Here is a 26172-nt window from a genome sequence, read left to right as displayed (position 1 = left end):
TCTAGCGGATAATTCGAGAAGTAAGCTTAAAGCGACGTGATGGAGGCGATGCCATGTGCCTGCGTAATAACACGAACAGAACGAAATGGCACGTGTGCGTTTACGGAATGTCCAGTTCGTGCATCATTTGTGTAGAATTACCCGGTTTATTTTCCTCCGCCCTGAAATCTAAAATGGAAAATGTACGGCGCGCAACATTGACTTCGAGATATATTATTATTATTGGTTAATGGGAGTATAAAGATGAGTGTATTGCCACTGCCTTCCGAAGTTGTTTGCAAAATCCGTTCGGGAATAGCAATTACGAGCTTCGGCCAGTGCTTGAACGAATTGGTGTTGAATGCCATCGATGCTTCTTCTACGAATGTTTGCGTTCGTCTAGATTTATCTTCTCGCAGGATATCAGTCAAAGATAATGGAAAGGGCATTCCTTCTGATCAGCTGCAATTCATAGGAGAAAGGTATAAAGTTGTTAATAGATGTTCCCTCGTGAAACCCTCAATATCTGTTAAATGTGTGGCTAACTTTAAAATGAATTAGGCAATCATTATATTAATTTCTTCTTTATTTATCCTGTAAGTCTGGAAGTGTAGGAGTTGGGTTGATCTTTGTTTCGTTTTCGGGGTGAAGTGTGCTGTCGAATAAAGAGGAGTACATTCGAGTTATTTTCGTGGTGGGTACTTGTGGTCGGCATGAAGTTGCCGAAGAGATTAACGGACATGATTTGGATGCCGCCATTCTTCGCTTGTACAAAGAATAAACAGAGATCAACGTAACTCCCATGATTTTGAATGTTCGACATTGTCAATAAAAACAATGGAAATTCGTCCAATTGTTTAGTCCGGTTGACGAAAATATTCAAGGTGCAAAATAAGACATATCGATTGAGAAATATTAATATATGAATATATTTTGCACAAACAAATTAGTAGTACTAATGGTGGATTTTAATAGCAGTGCCCTTTTCCCTCTTTTGTTCTGACACACACTATGGCTAGATGCAACACCAGCAATGCATGGAAATTACCTTTCACCCAAAATACTATATATAAGATCAGTATTGTGTAAGTCATTTTTTTGTGATATGTGCTATTGTATTAACAGCCTCACTAGTTGCATTGTAATTTTAGTTTGATTAATTTGATAAAAATATTCGATTAAACCCGTGTAACAAAAATTGTGTTTTATTGTATTGGTATCCTAAATAACGAATTTACTTTTCATCATTTTGATATTTAAAAATAAAATTATTACAGAATTAAAATTATGAAATAAAATCATTTGTCCAATATCACTTCCTAAGCCTTTTAAATTTCCGGTACTCCATACGAAAATTAACAACTAACTAACGTTTTCGATCGCCTCCGCGATCTTCGTCAGGTTTTATCGACGGTTTTGAAAAAAAGAATGCAAAAGGAATTATTTCAAAATTCAAACGATCGAATCTCTCCTGCGTGCAATAATTGCGAATGATCTAACAAGCAATTAATCTCCCTGATACCATCATAAAAATGTCTCTGTCCATCCATACAGGAATACTACACTATCCTGAGATGCTACCATTGCGGGTGCATTTCGGATACATACCGCCACGCATATGATAATACGTTGCATAATTATTGCACGCGGGAGAGATTCGATCGTTTGAATTTTGAAATAATTTCTTTTGCATTCTTTTTTTCAAAACCGTCGATAAAACCTGACGAAGATCGCGGAGGCGATCGAAAACGTTAGTTAGTTGTTAATTTTCGTATGGAGTACCGGAAATTTAAAAGGCTTAGGAAGTGATATTGGATATTGGAGTACCGGTATGAGGATTGTTTTCTAAAATCATTTGGTGCAAAAGTGGCATTATTAGTTTGGGGCACCATTTCTCGAATGCATCATTGTTTGTAAGCATTTCCGAACAGACCCTGAGATACTATAGAAAATAACTTAATTTTTTGCTATTTCCATTTTTTAATTTATAACATTAATGTTTGTTGTTGCTATTTTCATAAATAATATACAGAAAACTTCTCTAATTCTAAGCTCTAAGGGGCAGGAGAAACTTCAAGTTACAAGTGATTTGAGTTGGAGAACAATAGAGTGAAAAATGCCGATTCTGAATAGATTTTTATTTGTACCTCTCTTGTATTATGTAAAGAATCTTTGATAGTTTTTGTTTTAAACAGCCTGTATAATGCCTTTCGGCAAAATTTTCAATGTAACTAATAGAATTGAACAGTTTTGCAGGGTACATCTTGTCGAGATAAAGTGAGAGGACTTCTCGCTTTGGACTGGAACGTTGTCTGAAAATTGATGTTAGAGAGCAGACACAACTATCTGAAAATTTCACAGAAATCTGATAATTAGGATTACATTGGATAGAAAAAATATTAAAATTCAAATCAGGGAAATTGAAATTAACATAAATTGGTGTTGGGGGACCATGAGAAACTTCAACTTGGAGAAAATTTGAGTTAAGAAGTTCAAGTTGATGTTAAATCCCTATACTATTCTGTTGAGACCTACCAAGTGCTTTGTTTTCTTAGAGTTAAAGAAATATTCAAGTTACAGACATTTGAGTTAGAGAAGTTTTACTGTAAATTACATTATATTTTTTGTTTAAAAATTAATTTTAAGTCACATTTAACTTTTACAGTATATTTTGAATGCCCATATGCTAATTTTTATTTCACTTTTTGTTAGGTATTTTACCAGTAAATGCCATAATTTAAAAGATCTCAACAACTTGAAATATTTTGGATATCGAGGTGAAGCTTTGGCAAGTCTAAGAGAGGTATCTGGAATAATTGAAATAGTTTCAAAATGTTCCAGTTGTTCTGACACTTTCAGTAAATTGTTTGTTAAAGGAAAGACTGAAGGTGTGACAAAATGCTCGACTAAAATATCGCAAAGTGGAACTATTGTTTCTGTCATTAATTTAATGTATAATATGCCCGTAAGACAAAAAATGATATCGAACATTTTAGACTTAGAGCATTGCCGGAATCAACTTGCAAACATAGCCTTAATTCATTCTAATATCTCATTTGTTCTTATAAATGAAATAACAGAAGAAATTGTTTTACAAACACACAAAAGTAACTCTATTTTGACTAACTTTATTACTTTATACGGACAAAAGAAAGCAAAAAATTTGAAGAGAGTCGATTGTGTTTTATCTCCGTATGAAATAAAAGGCTACATTAGTTTAGATTCTCACCACTCAAAAGATTATCAATTTATATATGTAAATAATCGCCACGTTTTAAAAACAAAACTTCACAAAATTACTAATTTATTACTAAAAAAATATCTTTTGATTAAACACAGAGGAAACAAGGACATTTCTTCCTCTACCCCAAATTCAAATAGTCCTTCGAAGAATTCTAATCAACATGCAATATTTATTTTAAATATAAAATGCCCATTCAATAAATATGATTTGTGTTTAGAACCGCAGAAATCTCTGATCGAATTTAAAGAATGGAGACAAGTTTTAAAATGCCTTCAAGAAGCAGTTTATGCATTTTTGATAGATAATGAAATAACCGATAAATCAATCAGTTGTAATCAATTGTTTAGTCCGGTTAACGAAAAAGAACTTTGTGATGAGGATATCGATATCCACAATACTAAAAATGCATTGTTTTCTTTAGCAGCTAAAAGACCTTTATTTAGTGAATCAGTAGAAGAAAATAATAATTCAATTGGAAATAAATCTGAAAATAATATAAGAGATTCTAAAAATAATAAATCAGAAGAAAATTCAAAAATTCATTTAATAAATCAGTTTCAAATTTCTTCATTTGAAAATTCTAAGAAGAAAAAGAGAATTTGTATTGATCCTTCAAATAGTGAAGCCATAAGACATACTTTGGCAGATTTTAAAAAGAAGAATAATTGTAAGAAATCAAGTTCTATCGAGGATAAATCATGTAATAGTAATAACTCGGTTATGTTATCACTAAAAAAGAAATCGGATGAAGAAAGCACTTTTCATTTATTAAAATATAATAATGATAACAATAATAAATTAATAAAACTCAAAAAGTTATCTGAAAATATTAAGAAAAATAGTTTGAACACCGAACAAAGTGCAAAACGGAATACGAATGTTGAAACATTAAAAGTTGATTGTGTAATAGATTTTTCAGATTCTAATGATAAATTAAAGCATTTGAAAGAAGATGAGAAGAGGAATATAACTGAATTTGAACATAAACCCGACAAAACAGTGGTACCAGATAAAGTGAATAAAACTTGTGTTGATTTCAGTGAGAATATTCTAAATATTAACTTGACTAATTGTATCGAAAATGCTAATAATGTAACTAAGATATGCTTTAATGATATAAAATTAACACCGCAAACAAAATCTACATCGGGTAAGAAATCGTTATCGAAAACTTTGAATTATCAAAAATTAAATTCTTATAAGAACAAGCAAAATCAAATTGATAAGAATTTTCCCCACGAAGTGACAACTGTTGTATCATTAACAAATGATCCAAATAAAATTCATTGTGATAAACGTGATGACAATATTGGTTTAAGCATTACAGATGAAGGTTGTACTGATTTAAATTGTGAAAATGTAGAAAGATTCTTTACAGAAAAATTGGCTTTGTCATAAAGATTTAAATTCAGATAAATATGTTTATATCAATAAAAACAATGGAAATTCAGCATATTTTAATCCCGAAAAAAGAGATGAAAGTCAAATTGAAAAAACAGGCAAGTTAAAATATATTTTCTTAAATTTTATAAATATTCATTGTAATACTGTATATTGAGATAAAATAATATCGTGAGTATTAAGGTAACTCAAGAATGTAAGTAGAAGAATATATTTTACCAATTTATCCTGTAATATATTACCATTATTGGACAAATTCAGTTAATTTTGTAAATAAGGATTATTATGTCGTATCATAATCCTCATTTACAAAAGTTTCTGTATCTAACTTATCTTCATTTCCTCTAGTCATTTTAAAACATCACACTTAGAATTTATACCTACTTTAATTTTATAATCAAAAATTAAATAATATTACTTCAAAACATTTCTGTTGGATAGGTCTTCCTTAATGGGCATATTTCCTAGTGAAGTTGCTTAAAGTCTCTTTGTTAAAAGGCAGTTAAACTGCTTCCACTTCACTAGCTGCTGTAGTGCTAGTTCACAAGTGCCGAAGACAGAAGTTAAGATGGCTGCCACCATAAATTACACGCATATTACATACTGTACCTCAAATGACAATTGTGACATTTAAAACCTATTTTAAACTGGTTATCAGAAAAATTAGAAACACAATTTTTCACATAATCTTCTATTCCAATGTAAACATCTCCAGATTTATTACTAATAGTGAATGAACTTGTTCTATTGTTCTTGTTTATCATACAAGTAATTACATTTCAATCACTATCAAATTTTCCCGATTGGCTGCCTTCGATATTTTATAGTCTCAGCAACAATTCTGCATTGTTTCTGATTAAACATTTTTATTCAGCAATGTAACATAAACAAAGAGCCAAACAACAGTGCTGAATAGTCAAGTGTTTCCTACAAAAGCAGAAATTGCTTAAAGCATCCTCCAACAGCTTAAGTAAAGCCACACCCAACTAGCAAACTGAGAAGACTAAGAAACTACTAGGAAACATACCAAATTGGAGAAGGCCATGCTAATTGTTGAGATGATGATAAATAGTCAAATGATAATGCCAGATTTAATGGTTCCTAACTTAGTTAATTAAATATTAAATAATTTGGATTGAAAATAGATGATTAAGTTGTCATTTAGTATTTAATTTAATAATTAGAATTAAAATAATCAATTATCCGAGTTGTGGTTCAATGAATCTGGCATTATCATTTGAATATATAATTTTTATTTGGTTTATTGAATAATAATAATAAATATATAGTAATTAAAAGTATAATTTCAATGTATCATTTATCATGTAATACAAAGAAGAATATGAAAATTAACATACTACATTATTATACACATTTATTTTTATAAAATAAAATATTTTGCTGGAATTAATAGCTATTTCACTGTCTAATCATTGTTATAATGTAGATATTTAATTTTTAAAAATGGAAATTTATATTTTGATAATTAATAGATTGATTTATTACTGGCCCAAAATGTAATCAAACAAATTTCTGTGAATTGTTTTTAAACTTCAAATATAACTTTCAAATGTAAAGAGAATTTTGTCAAAAATGGCTAGAATTTTAATACTGTGCCTATAATTAGCAATATAGCCGAGGCAGTCAATGCATCAGCCTACAACTCCCAGATATTTCGAATCAAATTTGGGGGTCAAAACCCGAGGAAAATCCTAGACACATTGAGTCCCATCCCTTGCCACCAGGCCCAACCTATGATGGTCTTGGAAAAAAGGTCATCTTAGTGCTTACAGGATGGAAAGTGTCAAAAACAGTTAACAATGTTATTAATTCTTTATGAATGCAATCATGAATGCTTGTAATTATTAATGCTTAAAATATAAATATTTAATTAACTTTTTTATATTTTTTTACAGTTGGAAATCAAGAAAGGACACATTTTTTTCTTAGTCATAATGCCACACCATTTTATTCACAAAAGTTAAAGGATAAAGCTAAACAGTTCAAACTTCAGAATGCAAAGAGTATAATATCAGAAACATCAGGTAAGCTTCTGTTAATAATTCATTAACATTTTTGTATTTTTCATGCCAATTGCTTCTGAATATGTGACAAATCATTTCTGAATAATTTGCCGATAATATATTGCTGTGGACTAAATAGAATAGTAAGTTTTAAAAATTATAAAATTCATAAATTATTGCTACATTTATCAGTATTAGAGAGGTTGCAGCCCAAGTACAAATGTTACTTCTACACGGCAAGCAGAAGTACACAGTTTACATTTTAACTCCAAGAAAAAATTATTCCAGTGCACGTCCACAACATCACATGACTCAGTAAACATTGCGCATTGACTCATGGGAAATTTGTTGAAAAAATGGTGGATACATTTAACATCGAGGGTTACCAGTGAAAGTAAATAAACAAATTAAACTATTTTAACATATTTATAGGATGTTTATAACACTAAATAATTATTTTTAATTAGGTGGTGTCTCCTACCGTATGATCAGACGATAGGACTACCTCATACTTTTGTCGAGGAAAGTAGTGGCTTATGTAAATTCAAAAGCAGCTCAGAAAATTAATTTTTAGAAAATTTACAAGTGTATTATGCTGTTGATGGTAGAAGATGCTGTGGAAGAACAAACATACCTTAATATAAGCTATTATGAAGACAAATATATGTAAATTCTATAGGCATTTCACATCACTTGCTAAAAAATTGAATAATTTCTGGATTAAAATCGTCTGTTTCTTTACAAACAATATTGTTTGTAAATGTTTAAATAATCATTATTTTAATAAAATAGGTCATAATTTTAACCCCAAACACAAAAAAAATGAAGAAGTTTAAACCGATCTTCTACTCACCATGCTAGACATAGCGAGTGCCGTTATCGACCATCTAGAATTGCCAAATGGCGGCACTCAGCCGTCTGCCATTCACGTTTTGGGCTGAATACAACGGCCGCAACCTCTCTATTAATTTTGGTATTTATCTATTAAAGACCTGCATGTTGTGTTATGTTATTTTGCATGAAGCATTCCAATGGTGTGTTCTGAATTTGTTGACATCTTGTTCCAATTTTGTTTACAAGTTAGAAAAACATTTCTATTCAAAAACTCAAAATCTATTTGAATTTAATCAAAACAAATTTTCTAAAATATTACAAATAAGAACTTTTTTGTTAATTTAATTTCATTAAATCACTCTATTCAAAAAATTAAAATTTAATTCAAAATTAATCAAAATGATTAGCCTAAAATATTACAGTTATGTACAGTACTTTTGTTAATTTTTTTACATTGAAACATTTACTTATTACTTGAACGACAATTTATGGAAGCACTACTTTCCTACAGTTAGAATAGCAATTTACATTTAAAAATTGCAGCCAAAATAGTATTGATGATAATTCCTTAACCTACAAAACTCAAATCTATTGGTTTGTTCAGAAAGTAATTTCGTTTTTTCCATAGAAAAATAAACGCAATATTCTTATAATAAATATTTTATTGAATTATATATTGACCATTTTGGTCAACTACCTGTTGTCATTGTTTCTGGTAGTAGCATGATTTCACATTCATAAAAATTTTGATCGTTGTTTACAAAAAAACTGATCCAAGTGATTTTTGACATTGTCATTTCAAGTAAATGTCTTACAGTTAAAACAAATTTGTATAGACCGGAACAAGTAATAATCTGAGTGTGCCCGATCTGGCGAATATGGTTGGTGTGATAACACATCCCATCTAAGCTATAACAGTTTCTGACCAGTTACCAAACTTGTGTGAAATTTGGCATTATCATGGTAAAACACTACACTTTGTTTGTTGATCAATTCTGGCCTTTTCTGTTTGATGATATTACTCAATTTGTTTACTCGATGGCAGTACACTTTCGAATCAATTGTTAAATTGTCTGGTAAAAGCTCAAAAACAAATTTCTTTAAAATCCAACCATAGAGAGCATCTCTTGTTAATAACATGTGGAACCCATATATTGAGCTTTGAAACGAAACCAATTTGTTTTAAGTAATAATAAACGGTTCAGTTTAACAGATTTAATCTCTTAGTGATTTCACGTGTTGTTATACGGCAGATTGCTTCAATCGGTACCTTTATTTTGTTTTCATTAGCTTCAAATGGCCATCCAGAATGTGGTGTATCTTTGATATTAAAATTGCCAGAATGCAATTTTGTTAACCAGTTTTGGCATGTCTTTCTCTCAACACATCTTCTCCAAACATGTACCACAAGTTTTTTCTTGTTTGAACAGCATTTTGGTTTTTTAGTTATAAAAAAGCAAAATATACCGAAAATGATGCTTTCAATTTTCTGTATTTGATGGGTCACCGAAAAAAACAATTGTACAGAATCAACAAAATTTTTTACAAATAAGCCTTAAAATGTCAGCTGTCGAAGTATATAATGAAAATGTGGTTTAAAATAAAATTGACTGGTAAAAATACGTCTGATTCCTCTAGTAATAAAAAAACGAAATTACTTTCTGAACAACCCAGTATAAGAAATGACAAAACCTTTGATCTATGCAGCCATGTATTATTCCATACACAAAGATGACACCTATAAATTACTTTGTTACAAGACCGTCTTGGCTTTTAACTTTTAAAATAACTACATTTTATTGCCTTTTTTGAAAAAACCAAAGGGGAATGTATTATACCATATCCCTGCAGAATATGAACTACAAATTTCGTGTATAAACAAATTGAAAACAGTGAAAAAAATCATTTTCCTCAGCACTGTCTAACCTGAAATGCTAAACTGATGAACTAATTTGCATATTGACAGATAACAGTGGGTTATTTCCAATAAACCTTTAATTAAAAGTAATTCTGAGATTACAAACAAAAACTAAAAATATCTCTTATTTAGGTTTTTATTTTCAAACACTTTAAATTCCTCATTTGAAATCATAATCCAATTAGATTGCATCATTTCATAAGCAACACAACAAGACATAGTTTGATGGAATGCCATTTCACGTGTTGTTATACGGCAGATTGCTTCAATCAGTACCTTTATTTTGTTTTCATTGGCTTCAAATGGCCAAATGGTTTGATGCCATTCAAAGTGACACAATGAAACATGGAATACGTTTCATCTCTAAAACTAATAAAAGCTACTTTATTGGTTTGGACAACAGAAGAAATGAAATATTTCTTTTTTGAGTGACAAAAAGATCTATAAAGCTGTACCTGTACTTGGTCTCAATTTAACTTGCCACAATAGTCTATGGGTGCCTTCTTATCATTGCTATTATATCACTGCCTGTTTAAATGTAGATATAGTGTTAATGGCTCTTTTATGGATGGCACATATGAATGGTGTTCTGTTGTTTCATTGATAAATGAGTTTTAGAAATACAGAACACCAGGCACATGTGGTTCAAAAGTCATTAATATTAAGTTTTCATGGAAACTGACAGAGTGATATTAGCGAGGTTGAGGCCGAAGTTTTCAATGCGAGAATGTGTAAGTCAGATGTTCAGTGCCACTTTCCTGTAAGCCTAGAAGTTTGGCAATGGTGTTTGGAAAGCCAGTGGAATCATGCTTGACATTTCAAAGGCCATTGCCAAACTTCTAGGCTTACAGGAAAGCAGTGCCGAACGTCCGACGTACACGTTTTTGCATTGAAAACTTCGGCCTCAACTTTGCTATTGTAGTGACAACATCATTACCAATGAGAAGGCACTCAGACTCCATTATAGTAGGTTAAGTTGACACTAGAAAGGGTCTATTCTTTAAGTGAGCAATCATTCTTAGTCTTTAAATACTTCCAACATGTCACTCATTGTTTTATGGTCCACTATTAAACAGAATGTTACGTAGTGTATATTTGTAGTAAGTTCTAACATTGGCAATTTCCTGCAAAGATATAATGGATATGAATAATCATTAAATATAACATGTTAATTTAATTTCTTTGTTTTTGGAAATTAGTATAAAATTACTTAAGAGAACTAATCATACAGGAACACAACAATTCTAGATCATACAGTCTTTATTGACTTGACTACAAAGGAAATGCCTTTTGGACTATTTGTCTGTCGTCAGTCCTTTTTATTCAACACATATCTGGTGTTGAATAAAAAGTGTTAATAAAACGAAAATGGAAGTACAGTAGAGAGTCGTTAATCCAAACTCCGGTTATCCGAACGACTTTCAGTCGGACTGTGTTGTGCTGAATCAAACGTTTTTGATACTAGATTTACTTCTAAAGTATCATTTTTGTGTTTTTATATTCTTCAATATATTTATTTTGTTTGTACAAAATAAAGAAATAATTTTTTACGATACGATAGCCGCAATTATTATTATAAAAATTTTCGTTAGGCTTAAAATCGACGAAAAGTCAACACAAAGTGACATGCAATGGAGAAAAATTCAACACGTGACATGCAACAGAGGAAAATTTGAACATCGGACAGGTTAATATATTTTTTCGTACATAATCGGTTATCCAAACAAATCACTAATCCGAACAACCCCAGTCTCCAATTGATTCGGATTAAAGACTCTCTACTGTAATTACATATAAAATTAGTAAAAATAAAAATCTAAAAGAAGTAACGTAGTATTAAAACCATTAAAAAGGTAAAACCTCACTGCACAACCTTCAGCCAAACTGATGGATGTACAGTACAGTGTAATAATCTACCATTGTTGTGTTCCTGTATGATTCATTCTCTTAAACTATGCTTGCTTCTAACAATTTGAAAAGAGAACAAAAAATGATAAAGTACAAATTACTTTCTTCAGTTTAATATTTACTTTGATATTAATGATTTTTTATACTATTTTCTAAATTACAAAAATACATGCATATCCATAAATTAATTCAATTACATTTTTTCTTTTTTATATAGATAATAATATCTTAGATATGCTCCACAAATGGAGAAATCCTGTATTTCAGAAACACGATCTTAATGTGAGTATAATTGCTATTTTGAAATATTTTAAATTTCACTTTTATGAAATTAAAAGTATTATTCCAGAATAAAAACTAAATGTTAAAAAAGTTGGATTTTCACATAAAAATGCATAAAAGTTTACTTTAATGCACATTAAGAGAATAAATTAAACATCTTATAAATATACTACATTTATATCTGTAAATAATCCTATATGAAACTAAATGAATATTAATTTATTTTTATCAAGTTTATAAAATGACATGCACTGTAACTCGTATTAAGGATGCACCGATTAATCGGTAAGTAATTGGTAATCGGCCACATCGGCCATTTTTCCGACTGATCAGTTTGAACAATTGGCCAATTTTGCATTTTAATATTTTTGTTAGAATGTCACATATAAGGCTAGTAATAAAAAATAATTAATTTCTGTTATATATTTATTATATATCACATGACAAACTGAATATTAAAAAAATTTTAAGTTAAATTATTTTTTTTATCAGTACATATTATAAGGTATAATATAGCCTATTCAAAGCTATCTCTTTTATTTAAAGCTTAAACTGTAAAATGTATAAAACCAATAAAAATTTAATATTTAAACTTTAAAACTCTTAAATTGTGATGCAAAAACATGAGAATTTCATCATTTTCAGGGCATAGCCTATATCTTTCTGGCTCATAAATATTACCTCCAGTGCTGAAAATTCTTTCACTTTCAATGGAAGATGCTGGGGCACTTAGATATTTCATAGCTATTTTGCTAAAATTAGGAAAAAGTTCTTTTGAACTTCACCACAAAAATGGGTTACTGTCTTTGTATAAGAAGTAAATGTAAATATTTTTCTAATTCTTGATCAAAATGTTTGATCGTTTGTTTCGTTTTTCTTCCTTTTTAAAAACATGCTCTTATTCATTTTTTTGTTTACCAGAAACTAATTCATCAAATAAATTAGAAAAATGTACTACATTACACTGCAAAACACCGGGATGTGTAAGATACTGTACTCTTAGAACCTATAACTAGTGTGATATAAAAAAACAAAGGATGCAGATCACCACAAACATTTTCGAACTGTTGGCAGTTCTTCCTCAGGTGTGAGACTGAATTACTGGGACAGAGCGAACCGTTAAAGGAAATTTGAGAAACAATTATAAGGTGTTACATGAGATGCGTGTGTGTTCGTCTAGTTGACCTACCATGACCCTAAAGTTTGGAGTCCATCAACGTTTGCCATGCTGTCAACAGAACAAACTCATCCTTAAAATTGATGCAGTTCTCATTGAGGGACGATTTATAGATTTGAATGGCCTCAAGCCACTAAAGGTGTTTGTTGTGTGACGTAGTGCAACGATCGGCAACTGGTGGTCCGCGAGAAATTTAGACATTGATCAACAGAAGGTTACGCCAAGTATTACGAAAGAAATGCAAAATGCTTAGTTACTTTTTCACTTATTGGGGGGTTTTTTATTCAAATCTAAAACCAAATACGAAGCAACTGCTATCAATAAATGATGAACAATAAACAATATTGTGAGTGTGATTGTCGTCCTTCATGGAAAAACCCTAAGAATCCATAAACTTGTTTCAAACAAGCAGCAATGAACTTCAGGTTTGCATTAATTTGTTATAATTAAACATGCGAGTTTCATATTAATATAGTAAAATTGAACTTTTATGATCATTATTCTACAGATTTTATATTGTTTAAAAAAATTCATGATAGTGGTCCGCGGGATTCAAAATTGTGAGTTTAGTGGTCCGTGAGGTCAGAAAGGTGTCCGACTGCTGACATAGTGTGTACGAATTTCACCTGGTGGAAAGCTGCCACAATTTTTTTTTTATATCTTTCTTAGATTTCTTATAAAATAAATAAAAAAATAATAATATTAAACTATATTTTAAATTATCATAAAAGTATGGTCACATTTTTAAATAAGATGATGATGATGAAGAAAAGACAGTCAAAAACTGAAAAAGTTGGCTCCTTAAATACTTTTCAGGAAAAGATTGTATGATAATTGTTGTAAAGAAATAAAGGACAATAAAAATTCTATTTATCAGTATTTTTGGCCATTTGTGGCAATGGTGATGACTTCAATTTTACAGTAGAACATCGATTATCCGACTCAATTCGGGACTGGGGTTAGTTGTATAACTGAAAAAACGGATAACCGAAAGGTACGAAAAAATACATTATTAGTATAGTATGTTAGTATATCCCATGTAATTAGTATATCGCTATTAACCTACTTTGTGTTGAATTTTCATCAATGTTAAGCCCTATCAAAATTTTTTTAAAAATAATAATCGTCGCTATTGTATCGTTAAAAATTATTTCATTTTGCACAAAATAAATACAGTACTGTACTGTATATTGAAAAATATAAAACAAAAAAATATATATTCAGGTTACATATTTTACATAAAGTATACATTAGAAAAAGAAGTCCAAAATTTTCTTTTGCTTCACAGCTGACGTGTATTTTTTTGCCGCTAAATCTTGCATACGTTTTAAAAACAGCAATTGGATAGCGTCGTTAAATAAAATTAAACCTCGTTTAAATACTGGCCTCCCTTTCATGGTTGAGCCAGTATTGCCAGCTAAAACATGCAAAAATTTAACAAAAATAATAATAAAGTAGCCAAGACATAGCCAAATATTGTAGCGCCACATCACTAGCGGACATTTGAATTTGCCGACTAGAACGCGGTCGGTTAACCGATGTGACGGTTAATCGGGGGTCGGATAATCGATGTTCTACTTATTTCTATTAATCAACATATTACATCGAGTTGATAATTGTATGTGCTATGATGATGGCATGTGCTTATATTAAAGCATTCTTTTATTTTAAAAAATTTTTATGTTAATTTTATCAGTTTAGTGCTGTATGGCAAATTATACAGTAATCTATTTAATTATTTGTATGATTTAATTTGAATTTTCCAAACTACATAGCAATAATTATTAATTGATTTGTAAATTGTTGTTGCTTTATTTTGTCCTAGTTGCAATAATTTTTGAAAAAATCTTGAGTCCCAAAAATACTCTGCATCTCTGGATAGTTTACTGCTTGATGTCAGATTGCATAACTAATTTGCTATTTTGTATTGCCTTTTTATTATGGTCAAACTCCTGATTTATTGGTGGTGGATTTACCCCAGTTGGCGATAGTGAGAATGTCCTCAAAAGAGCCATTGCATTGTTTTCAATGGTGCATGTCTAATCGTTAAGTTTAGTGATTGTGTTGATTAAGTGTTGATTTTTTGGGTTAATGTACTGTACTTTTTATAATTACTGTATAATTAAGTACTGTAATCGTAATATTTATTTAAAATGCTATTGTGTTGTTTTTAAATGAGTAAAGACTTCATCATTGGTAATAAGCTATATTTTTCATATTGTACTGTGCATTTTACTTTTATTTCCTTGTGGCTTATTGAAATGTAGTAGTGCTTATTATTGTGCATATAATTATCCTAGAGTAATTAGGAGATTTACTTTGGAATTCAGAATGCCATAGTCTACGAACACTGTGTACTCCCCTAAGTTGGAGTCGACCATATTTTTCTTCTCAGTTTGTAGTAGATATAAATAATTTAACAATTCATATTCATTTATTTATTTATTATATAAAAAAATTTAATTTTTTCAGGAAATAGTTGATACAAGTATAAAAAATATTTCCAGAACGACTATTAAAGTTTATAACTTAACACAGCCACATTCCTTATCGAAGTCAGATTTGAATCATGCTAAGGTAAGGATAAAATTAACATCTAAAATTTTATTTTCTAGATTAAAAACTATTTGCACTGAAACAAAATATTTTAATTATATTTATTTTCTCTGTTATAACTTAAAAATACAGTAGTTTCAATATTTATTAAATTTAGTTTTTATTCTTTCAATCTAAAATTTTATAACTTGATAGTTAGTTATTTGAAATATTAAGAATGAAGCCAAGAATGTTCAAATCTTTACTTAATTCTTAATTTTTGATTTAACTTTCATTTTATATTTTAGCTTGAAAATAATTTATTTTATTATAATTCTAAATTACATTTTTTGTATTGAATTAGATATTAAATGTGTTTGGTGTCGTATATTTAAAAAGTAAATCAACATTAAATACGAAATATTTTTATTAAAATAACATGAACGTAAATAACTAATGTTGCAATTATGTTCTTGCCTTCTAGTTATTTGTCATTATTCAGTCTATTTAACAATATTTTGTTAATAAATTGAGTTTTTTTAAAACAAATATTCCTCATTTTTTAAATTTATTTGCTCTTTTTTAATGTACCAATACTGAAAATACCTGTTAAATAATTAATTAGTTATCTTAGACAATAAATGAAAGCTCTGATATTTGAGATGCTAACAAAAACATGTTAACAATAGCTAAAACAATGCATTCTATTACTTTAAAATATAACTAAAAATATCTAAATCTAATTAAATTTATATATAAATTGCATTTAAATGCCAGAGTTGAATTATTTACAATCACTATATTTTTTTATTAATATGGTTTTTCATTATGTAATGACTTTAGAGGTTTGAAATTATATTTTCGGTTCTCAAGTTTGTCTTTTTATCTCAGATATCTTTGAGTTTATTGTTCTAAGACAATTAGGGTGATAGTGAAAGGAAAGGGTGGAAACATACAGCAGTTTTTGATATGTTTCATGTATGATTGTTATGAAAATTCCTAATTTATAATAATGTAATTTGTACTTTTAAAAATGATATATTTTTTATTTTTTGAAATTAACTGTAAATAAATCATAGGTGATTGGTCAAGTGGATTGTAAATTTATTGCCTGTCTAATACCTAAAATAGAAAAATTTCAATGTAAGTACAGCTCTTACTAAAAATAATATAATAATATATATAAAAATCTTAAATGCAATATGTATATATTTATTATTAACAGTATAAAATTTAATAAAACTTTAGTTTTTTAGCTGTTTGCAATTGAAGATTAGTGGACAAAGATGTTTCATAATCAGTTTTGAGTGAATTCATGCTCAATTTTTTACATTTATAAACAATAATCCATAAATCCAATTTTTAAGTAGAACCAAATGAGCTGCCAAATTATTGGGCTTATGCCATGGAGTATTGCAGCTGCCAAAGTATTTTATATCTAAATTAAGCTCTGGAAGTGAAAATTGGACAGAGGTCTATGTAACATAATTGGCAATGCATCGTAATGGTAAGCAGGAGAGCCAGATGGCCGAGCGGTGAAGGTGGCAGCCTACCGCTCTGGGGAACCCGGGATCGAATCCGAACGGGTCGAATAACCCCCAGGAATTTTTTGGGGGGTGGTCTGTTCGGATATGTCGGGCCCCGTCCCTCACCACTCGGTCGCTCCATTGTGGGCCTGGTCAAACCCATAATGGGGCTACTAAAAGAGGCCCTCTTAGTGCCCACAGGGCGGAAAGAGTTAAAAAAAGAAAAAAAAAAAGGTGAGCAGGAGTTGCAAGTGTGAGTCCTGATCCAGAATTTCTAAATTAAAATTAATTTATTGTAATTACTAAAATTACACATCACAATATGTCAGCCTCACCATCTACTTCTAGACAAATTACTTTATTACTTTATATCTAATTATTAAATTAGCCTTATTATAGCCCAATAATTTGATGGATTGTTTGGTTTGAGTTTTTATTGTGTAATTATTTCGGTGTAAATATATCCATGAAATAGTGTATCATGGTATTACATTGTCATTTAATTTCTTTGACGGTGGTATGCGAGAGACCAATATGTTACACCTTCGTCCACTTATGTCTTTAATTATCACTTTTACTCATAAAACAGTGAGATTCTTTTCAAAGTCAAGGTAAATCTTTTAAATAAATTGCATCTTTTACATCGCATCTCACATAATTTCTTTTAAAATGTATAAAGAAATTATTTTATTTCAATGGGAAATTCTATAATATACAAAGCCAAAATATAATTTATTATAATAAAAAAAAAAAACAAATAATATAAAATAAGTCAGTTATCACCTAGACTATTGCAAATGTACAATATTTTGTCAAATTGCATCATATTATTGTACAGTATTAGGAAGAATTACAACAATTAGTTACCATACTATGTGTATGTAGAACATTACTAATGCCGTTTTGTTTTAATCTCTGTTACAAATTTATAAAATTTTATCTGACCTTCAGTAGATGAGTAAGGTAGAAACCTTTCAGAGGTGGAAAATCAAATATTTTTTAGTAAAATGATTACATTAACTTAACAAATGTTTTCCAAAAGCCAGAACCGAAGAGATGTGAACAGAATGAAAGAAATGATGCTGTTGTGACCCAAATATGGGGAAATATAGACATAAAAGCAGGAAACTCGCCTGCAAATTGAATTTAGTTAATATTAAAATCTTTATGATTTTAATATCAACTTTAATTTTAATATTAAAGACTTGTTTTATATTCTTGAGTCTTGATTGTAGTCTCACTTACAGCTTAGTTGCCATAGGACTCCCAAAGAATTTTGAGGGTTTCTAGCAGATTTCTCAAATTTAACATTTTCTCTTTGTTCAATTTTCAAGTTTATTCTAGAATTGTGGCACAACACTAACATTATTTTACAAAATCACACGTAAATATTCTGGTTTGAAAAACTCAAGACCACTTGGCAAGACTGACATTTGACAGAAATTTTTAGTGACTGCCTGGTTACAATTATTATTTAATTATAACTTTAATTATGTATAATAATAAGTACTGAAATAAATATATATATATTATATAAATATTATATAAAATATTATACAGTAGAGAGTTGTTAATCCGAATCAATTGGGGACTGGGGTTGTTCGGATTAGTGATTTGTTCGGATAACCGATTATGTACGAAAAATATATTAACCTGTCCGATGTTCAAATTTTTCTCTGTTGCGTGTCGCTTTGTGTTGAATTTTCGTTGATTTTAAGCCTAATGAAAATTTTTATAATAATAATCAAGGCTATTGTATCGTTAAAAGATTATTTCTTTATTTTGTACAAACAAAATAAATATATTGAAGAATATAAAAACATAAAAATTATACTTTAGAAGTAAATCTAGTATCAAAAACATTCGATTCAGCACGACACAGTCCGACTGGAAAGCGTTCGGATAACCGGGGTTTGGATTAACGACTCTCTACTGTATATACATTTAAATAATATATAAATATATTATATATATAATATATTTATATATATATTTTTCGGGAGATCCTACTTATTATTAATTTAAATAAAATATTTCATCAAAATTAATAATAAAGTGTTTTTAAAATATAGCTCGCGATTTGATTGTGCTTTTTGATCAACATGCAGTACATGAAAGGATACGCCTCGAGAAGTTGATTAAAGGTTGCTAATTCAATTATTTATTCTCTTATATTTTTTAAGACACTATACGAGCTGTTCACAGGCCAAATTGACTAACTCCATTTTTAAATTCTTAATATAATCATTTTTATTTTTACATTTTTCGTGTAACTAATTTTATATATTGCTACATTTAAGCTATGCTTTAATATAATGGTATATAAAAATACATTCTACATTGTCTATTTAAATTTAAAGTTTATAAAATAATTTACATTATCAATTTATATACTTTTTGTTTTGTGGAGTTAATTGATTTGGCAAGTGAGTGGCTCATATATCAAGTAATATTGAAAAAAATATTAATTTTACAGATTCATACGAAAATAATTCTGAGGAACAAAACGTAAAGTCGTCGTCATTGGACGTTCCGATCTCCGTTCACTTGAGGCCAGAAGAAATGAGAATGTTAAAAGCGTATGAATGTCATTTAGATAAAATTGGACTGAAAATAACTGTTGACGACGATTCTGTATGTGTTCATTCAGTTCCATCTTGTTTATTTGAAAAAATTTCAAATGAAAGCAAAAAGAAGACTACAGGAATTAACACAATTGTTGAGGTATGTTTTGAGTAATTATCTGATTTAAACAATGTAATAAAATCTCAGTTTTATAATATATGAAGCCAGTACCAGTTCTAGTCTCATATTTACTCGGTGCAAGAAGTTTTGGCCTTCTAATCAGTGTATTATTAGCATAAATTTTGAACTCTCTTTCTCTCTGCACACCTTGTGGCCAGTTTGAACCATTCCTAGAGCTGGCACGAAACACTGCTATCATACAAATCATTTTTGTAGTAATTTTTATCTACTGGTATTTGATTTTCCTAGTTTTTAAACAGAATAGACCAACAGAACTCTTGAATTAAATTTGAAAATCTGTTTAATTTTTTCTTAAATCTTTTCTTTTTTCTAAGCATTCATGTAGATATCAGAGTCTGTTATTCTAGAAAAATTTAGACAGGACATTTATTTGTGAAAATTTTCTTTGCATATTGATATGAGCATTTTATCAGCCAGTTTAAAAGTACAGCAGTTAGCAGTTTTTAAAAGTACAAAAAAGGTGTCTTATAATCAAGAATATAAAGAATTTAAAAATTAATTTGATTTATAATTTGAAAATTTCATAACTTTTAAACTGTTTTTAAAAATGTTTTAATTTTTAATCGATTCAATTTGAATTTTAATTAATTTGAAACCAAAACTAAAAATAACATCGATGTAAAGGCCAGAGTTTTATTATTTATTTAATTTTGCCTGCATTTTCCGAACCCTTAATTACAATTTTTTTAATTAATTGCAACTTTGTTTTTCTTTCGCCACAAAACAGTACAAATTGTTTGAGTGTTGTTTCCCCACAAAAAATGGCGACTGTACACCACATGATTGGATAGTTTGTCGACGAAAAGGGAATTAGCCATAATTTCTTTGAGGGTAGTGTTGCAATATTAACTCTATTTGAAACAAGATTACAAATTTATTTAGTAGCACACAATAAAAGCAGGCGTATCCACATATAAATGGAGAATTTTTACGTTTCTTTCGAAAGATTGATGTTTATTAATTAACGAAAATACCATGCTGGTAATGTATATCATCAATTTTCTAAACTGGGAGAAATTTTGGTATCATCCAATCACTAATAATTAGCCATATTTATCCTTCCCTTTGTATTTGGAAATGACTTTCCAAAATAATTGGTGAAGTGGGAGACCACAAAATTAAACATACACTAGAAACTGTTGCCTCAATTATCAAACCTTAAACGTAAAAAGATATAAGATTTAAATTATCATCTAAGGATATATTTAAAATTGTTAAAGCAATTTAATCTCTTGTTGGCACCCAACGATGGACAGATACCCGAAAGTGCTGGTTTTCTCATTGAGAAGAGTAGTTCGAATCGGAATTGCACTCGAGGTTTTAAGTATTAATATAAAAATAATATAATATAAATTAGATTTAAAAGACCGTATAAATTAAAAAATTACATTCAAATTTAATTTTTTCAAACAGAATTTATTGCAAGAATGGATGGAAATGACTCAGCTGACGGGTAATAAGGTGTCTTCCTTACCAAAAACATTACTAAATGTTTTAAATTCTCAAGCCTGTCGAAGTAAGATATATAATTTTTTGTTTAAAATTATATAATATATTTAAATTAAAAATGGTTAGTTTCATTAATGGAAACTATTTGATATGAAGGCAATATTTTATTACAAATGTAAAGGCATTTATTTGTCTACCTAATTGAAAGGAAAGTCAAGTTAACGACGGCAAACCTTTTTAATATTCCTAAAATTAATAGACTTGAAATGTGACGTTTCACTAGTCTTATCTTTTATAACTGAATTTTTTAATTGGTTTTATCAATTTTTTTGAAACGGGTTTTTTAAATAAACAGAGCCAATTGCTCTCTACATCAAACAAAGAATATGCCACAAACATGTGTTGTTAATCTTGTATATATCGGGCATTGCTTGGCTGGATGTGGTGTCTTTCGGTGAGTGATACCGCTCGTAAATAATGAAATTTGTCTTTGATTATAATTCCTTTTGCAGTATTTGGTTGTTTTATTTCCAGTGAAATGTGTAATGAGTTTTTTCTTTGAATTGCAGACTTTTTATGGTTGGACAAGTTATTTGACACAAAAGGATTTAGGCATCGTGTATAGTTATTTTTACAATATGTAATGCAATGTTTTTAGCCATCTGATGGTTTTTCTTAGCATTAACAATGTATTTGATCCAATTAATCTAGGCCGAATTCTATTATTAGTATTATTTAGTTTTAATTCCGAGTTGATGGAGACATCTCGTATCCCCACAAAGAATTTCCTATTTTATTTGCAAACTACAAGATGACTCATGTAAAGTTTGAAGCAAAAATAAGCTCTCGTTACAAGCTCGGCCAAAGAGTAAATGCTATAAATTGACTATTACATACAATAACAAACATAGTTACAATTTTTCGTGAATACTCGGGATGTATTTTCTTCATAATTGAAGTTTAGACCATTACAAAAAATAATATTTTTGAGTCTATCTTAATCCTTTTACATCACCACAGAAGTAACAGTTAATGTGGTTTTTTTAAAATGGATAAGGCAAACATGGTGAGACAAATTCGTGTTTTTTAATGTAAAAAGTGTCAGATCCTACAGAAAAAGGCTGACACTCGATCATTTTTAACATTGTGGATTTTTTACCTGTTTTTTACCTTTGTTTTTAAGAAGTATTGTCTTCAAAAAAAAAAAAAACCATGTTAACTGTTACTTCTGTGGTGATGTAAAAGGATTAAGAAAGACTCAAAAATATTATTTTTTGTAAATGGTCTAAACTTCAGTTATGAATAACAAACATGCTTTACCGAGAATAGTGTTGGAGAGCATTTCATCCCATGATACTTACAATTAGTGTATTAACATAGTGAATATCAGTAAGTAAAATTTGACGTTTATAAAATTATCACTTTGTAGCCAAAAGAATTGGGATGCCTGCAAATGAACAAAAACATGACTTTATGCTGATAATCAGTATGTTGTTTGGCCCATGCTTTACACCAATTACATGGAAAATCTTCCCATAGGGTGAAGTTATCAGTTATTGTACAGTTATTGATGGAATTTGTTACTCTGGCTGCTGCATTGGAAGAATGGCATCTGTTAGTATTGATGATTTGGTCTGGTTCTGAGCCCTTGCTATAAATCATCCGAAAGTTCCATAAAGTGGGAATAGAATTAGCAAAATTAACTATACTCATGGAAATAAACAAACCTAAGTTTGGTCCCAAAAAACTGTCCAATATCATAATTCTGCCACCTCCAAACTTGTCAGTCAAGTGTTTAGTGTGCAACTGTTATCATCCACCTGGATCTACTGCCAGATGCCATAGTGTTATTTGTCACCATACGTAACATTTCTGCTCATCTATAGCCCAGTGGAAGTTTGCCTTACGCTACCAAAGTTGGAATTGCACATGGGTGTCAGACATTAAGGTTGCTATTCATAAACTGTCGGTCACAAAACCAAATCTTTTTAATTCTTTGCAAACTATTCTCAAACCCAAGGCTCTTTCCAAAGATTTTTGAAATTATGCGGTCAACGTTTGCAGTATGCTTTTGTAATTTTTGTGGACAATACACGTCCACACTCGGCAGTCTCAATCCGGTAGCATACGTGGCATACTGGACTGCAACTGCACTATAGAGGTACCACAGCATTTCAGTTTTCATAATTAATTTTGAACACAGTTGGAGTACTTTAAAAGGTCGGAAATCTAAATTGGTTTGTCTGAAAAATGGTAGTTTACATTGGAATTTTCCACCACCAGCCCATTCCATGCACGTCAGATGCATTGCTGCAACATTTAGGGAATAATCTGTGCTTTTTGGACATTTAGTATGTATCAGTATCAGTTTGAGTGAGTATAACTTTTTAAATGAAATGTTTAAAAGAGAGTTTAACATAAACAGTTCAATGTTTAAACTTCATAAATGCTAGAAAGATTTAATTAAAACAATCAATATAAAATTATGTGCAGATTCTTTGTTTTATTTTATCCTAAATAAGGCCCAAAACATGAACATCAGACGTTTGAGCGCCACCATCTGACAATTCTAAAAGGTTGATAAGAAGATCGGCCTAAACTAATATGTCGTAATTTTAACTCCAAACACAAAAAAATGTATTTTATTAAAATAATTATTATTCGTAAATGCTTAAATAATCATGTAAAGAAACAAATAATTTCTGGATTAAAATCGTCTAATTATTCAAATTTTTTGCAAGTGATGTGGAGTGTCTATAGAATTTACATATATTTGTGTTCATAATAGCTTATCATAATTCTGTAGGAGTAGGTTTATTCTTTCCCAGCATCTTTTACCATCAACAGAGTAATACATTTGTAAATTTTCTAAAAATAGTTTCCCAAGCTGCTTTTGGATTTACATAAGCCACTACTCCCTCAACAAAAGTATGAGGTAATCCCTATCGTCCTAACGTACGGTAGGGGAGTCAACACTAATTAAAAATAATTATTTAGTGTTATTAAACATCCTATAAATAGTTTACTTTGTTTATTTACCTTCACTGGTAACATTCGTTGTCGTTCAACGTTTCCGCCATTTTTCAATATCCCATGAGTCAGTGCGAGACGTCTTTTACTTGGAGTTCAAACGTCAAACATGTACTTTTGTCACAACCTCTCTAATATTTGATCAAATATTTTATTGGCCATTTCATCTCAGATTTGTTAACGTTAGTTTTAATTAATTTTCAATTCAGGTGCAATAAAGTTTGGCGACCCGTTATCTAAAGATGAATGTCGTAAGTTATTGGGTCTGTTGACGCTGTGTAAGCTGCCTTTCCAGTGTGCTCACGGTCGTCCCGATCTCGTTCCCATCGTGGATCTCGATCATCTGAAGAAATCAGAACCGCCAATGGTAAGAATCCTAATTTATAGATGTAAATTCTCATACTTTTATGTTGATTGAAGTAAACTTTGCCTACTATGTCTATACTGTATTTACTTTTGTCTAGTAAACTACTTTTTGTTTATTTCTAGCAAAAACCACAATTACAGAAATTGACCAGAAGGTTATGGAGAAACAAAAGCTCTAGTCAAACGACGGATTCTGTTGCCGCCGCCGCCACTTGCAAATAATAATAATGCAGTTCCATACTTATGTTATCGTGAGTTGTTATAAAACTTTTTGTAAGAAATAAGTAGATGCCATTTTTTTTTCTCAGTTGTTAAAAATAGAAAGCCACAAAGACCAGACCAGACTAGACCAGAGCCGAAAACAGTTTTTCATTGTTAATAAAATTTACTATTGTTTTGTTTTTATTGAAAAACATTTAAGTTACTCATGTTAATTGATGGATTTTCGGAATACTGTAATTTGGCACAGATAGGAATAACATGTTGTAGGGGCCTGACAGAGCACTGACAAACAACCAACAAATCAGAAATTTATATCTCTTTGGACATTAGAACAGTGCTGTACTTTGAAAAATAGACACCAGTCTCATTTTAAAGTAGGTATCCACTCAAACCTTCTTGGTAAGTATATTATAGACTTCATTTATGGCCATTCCTATTGCACTTGCATAACTTTTCTCCATGCCGTCAATTTAAAATTAGCTATCTCACAGCCAGGTTTTAGAAGTCTAAATAATTTATTTACTTTACCGGTTTTTTGGATTACCCAAGCAACTCTAGTAGTTTTGTTCAAAAGCTCATTTTTCTATCTGCATAAGTTTAATTAACGATATAAAAGACATAATTTATAAAATTAGGCTACCCGTGCAGGCCAATCAAAACAAACCAATCTTTAAAGTTAGTTTCTCCCGTTGCAACAGAAGTAGATAGAATCCAGATAACCAGTGTTTTATTGGCGTAAGTATTCGAGATAATTTGGTTAAGTGTACCCAAAATAATTGATTATTATAGAATATTCTTGTATAACCCTTTCCATGCGGGTGATCTACAGCAAATAATTGAGTGGAATTCGTCATGCGGCGCATTTTTTGCAGTTTTTGGATAATTTTTAAATCGCGATATTTCGCTTCAAAATCGCGCTATGCTTAATCTGTTTTTTGTGTTTGATTAAGAACATATCACAGTTTACGATTGTTTAATTTTTAGTTTAATACAAATTTAAAATAATATTAAAATTTGAAGTTTACGAACAAAAGAAAAAAAAATTAATTTACAGAGAATCGCTAAACTTTGTACATTCGTTAGTTAGATACATCTGTCTTCTTTTAAATAAAAGAAACCGCAGCTCTTTAGCTAGAGCGGGGAAGAAGTTATTGCCATTATTTACACTATGTCTCTAATTACTTGGCAGGGAGAGGAATCGATTGTATTGTTATCGTAAAGCAACACGTTAAAGTTTATCATCATATATTTCTGCTTAAAATAGTGAATATTTGACACTTTTTTATATTTTTTCAATGCTTTATACAATAATACACTAAAATAAGCGATTAGTTAATTTTTTCCTGCAATTACGCAATATCCGGAAGTAATGAGTTTTTCGGTAAATTTTTCAGATAGAAGCTTTTGATAAGAAATTTACTTGTCTAAATAAAGTCAAATAACATGGAAACTAGTAGAATTACGGCTCTAAAATGATGAATATAGCTATCTTTTAACGTTTGTTTACATTC

The 26172-nt window shown here is 29.8% G+C and overlaps 1 protein-coding gene across 1 annotated transcript; it reads left to right on the top strand.

Annotated features, from left to right (window-relative positions):
* Positions 1 to 24863, top strand: LOC136980257 (DNA mismatch repair protein Mlh3-like). Its single transcript, XM_067276348.1, has 12 exons — positions 1 to 461; positions 2692 to 4614; positions 4697 to 4722; positions 6541 to 6669; positions 11526 to 11590; positions 15240 to 15344; positions 16382 to 16445; positions 18901 to 18972; positions 19305 to 19552; positions 21008 to 21110; positions 24283 to 24440; positions 24563 to 24863. Exons 1-12 carry the CDS (start codon positions 244 to 246, stop codon positions 24659 to 24661), a joined length of 3210 nt encoding a protein of 1069 aa, XP_067132449.1. The 5' UTR covers positions 1 to 243; the 3' UTR covers positions 24662 to 24863.
* Positions 24864 to 26172: the final 1309 nt, after the last annotated feature.

The sequence above is a fragment of the Centruroides vittatus genome, unplaced genomic scaffold (assembly GCF_030686945.1).
Source record: "Centruroides vittatus isolate TY-2023 unplaced genomic scaffold, ASM3068694v2 contig_683, whole genome shotgun sequence".
Lineage (NCBI taxonomy): Eukaryota > Metazoa > Arthropoda > Arachnida > Scorpiones > Buthidae > Centruroides > Centruroides vittatus.
The sequence above is the reverse complement of the archived record's forward strand: the minus strand, read 5'-3'. Positions and strand labels throughout refer to the sequence as shown.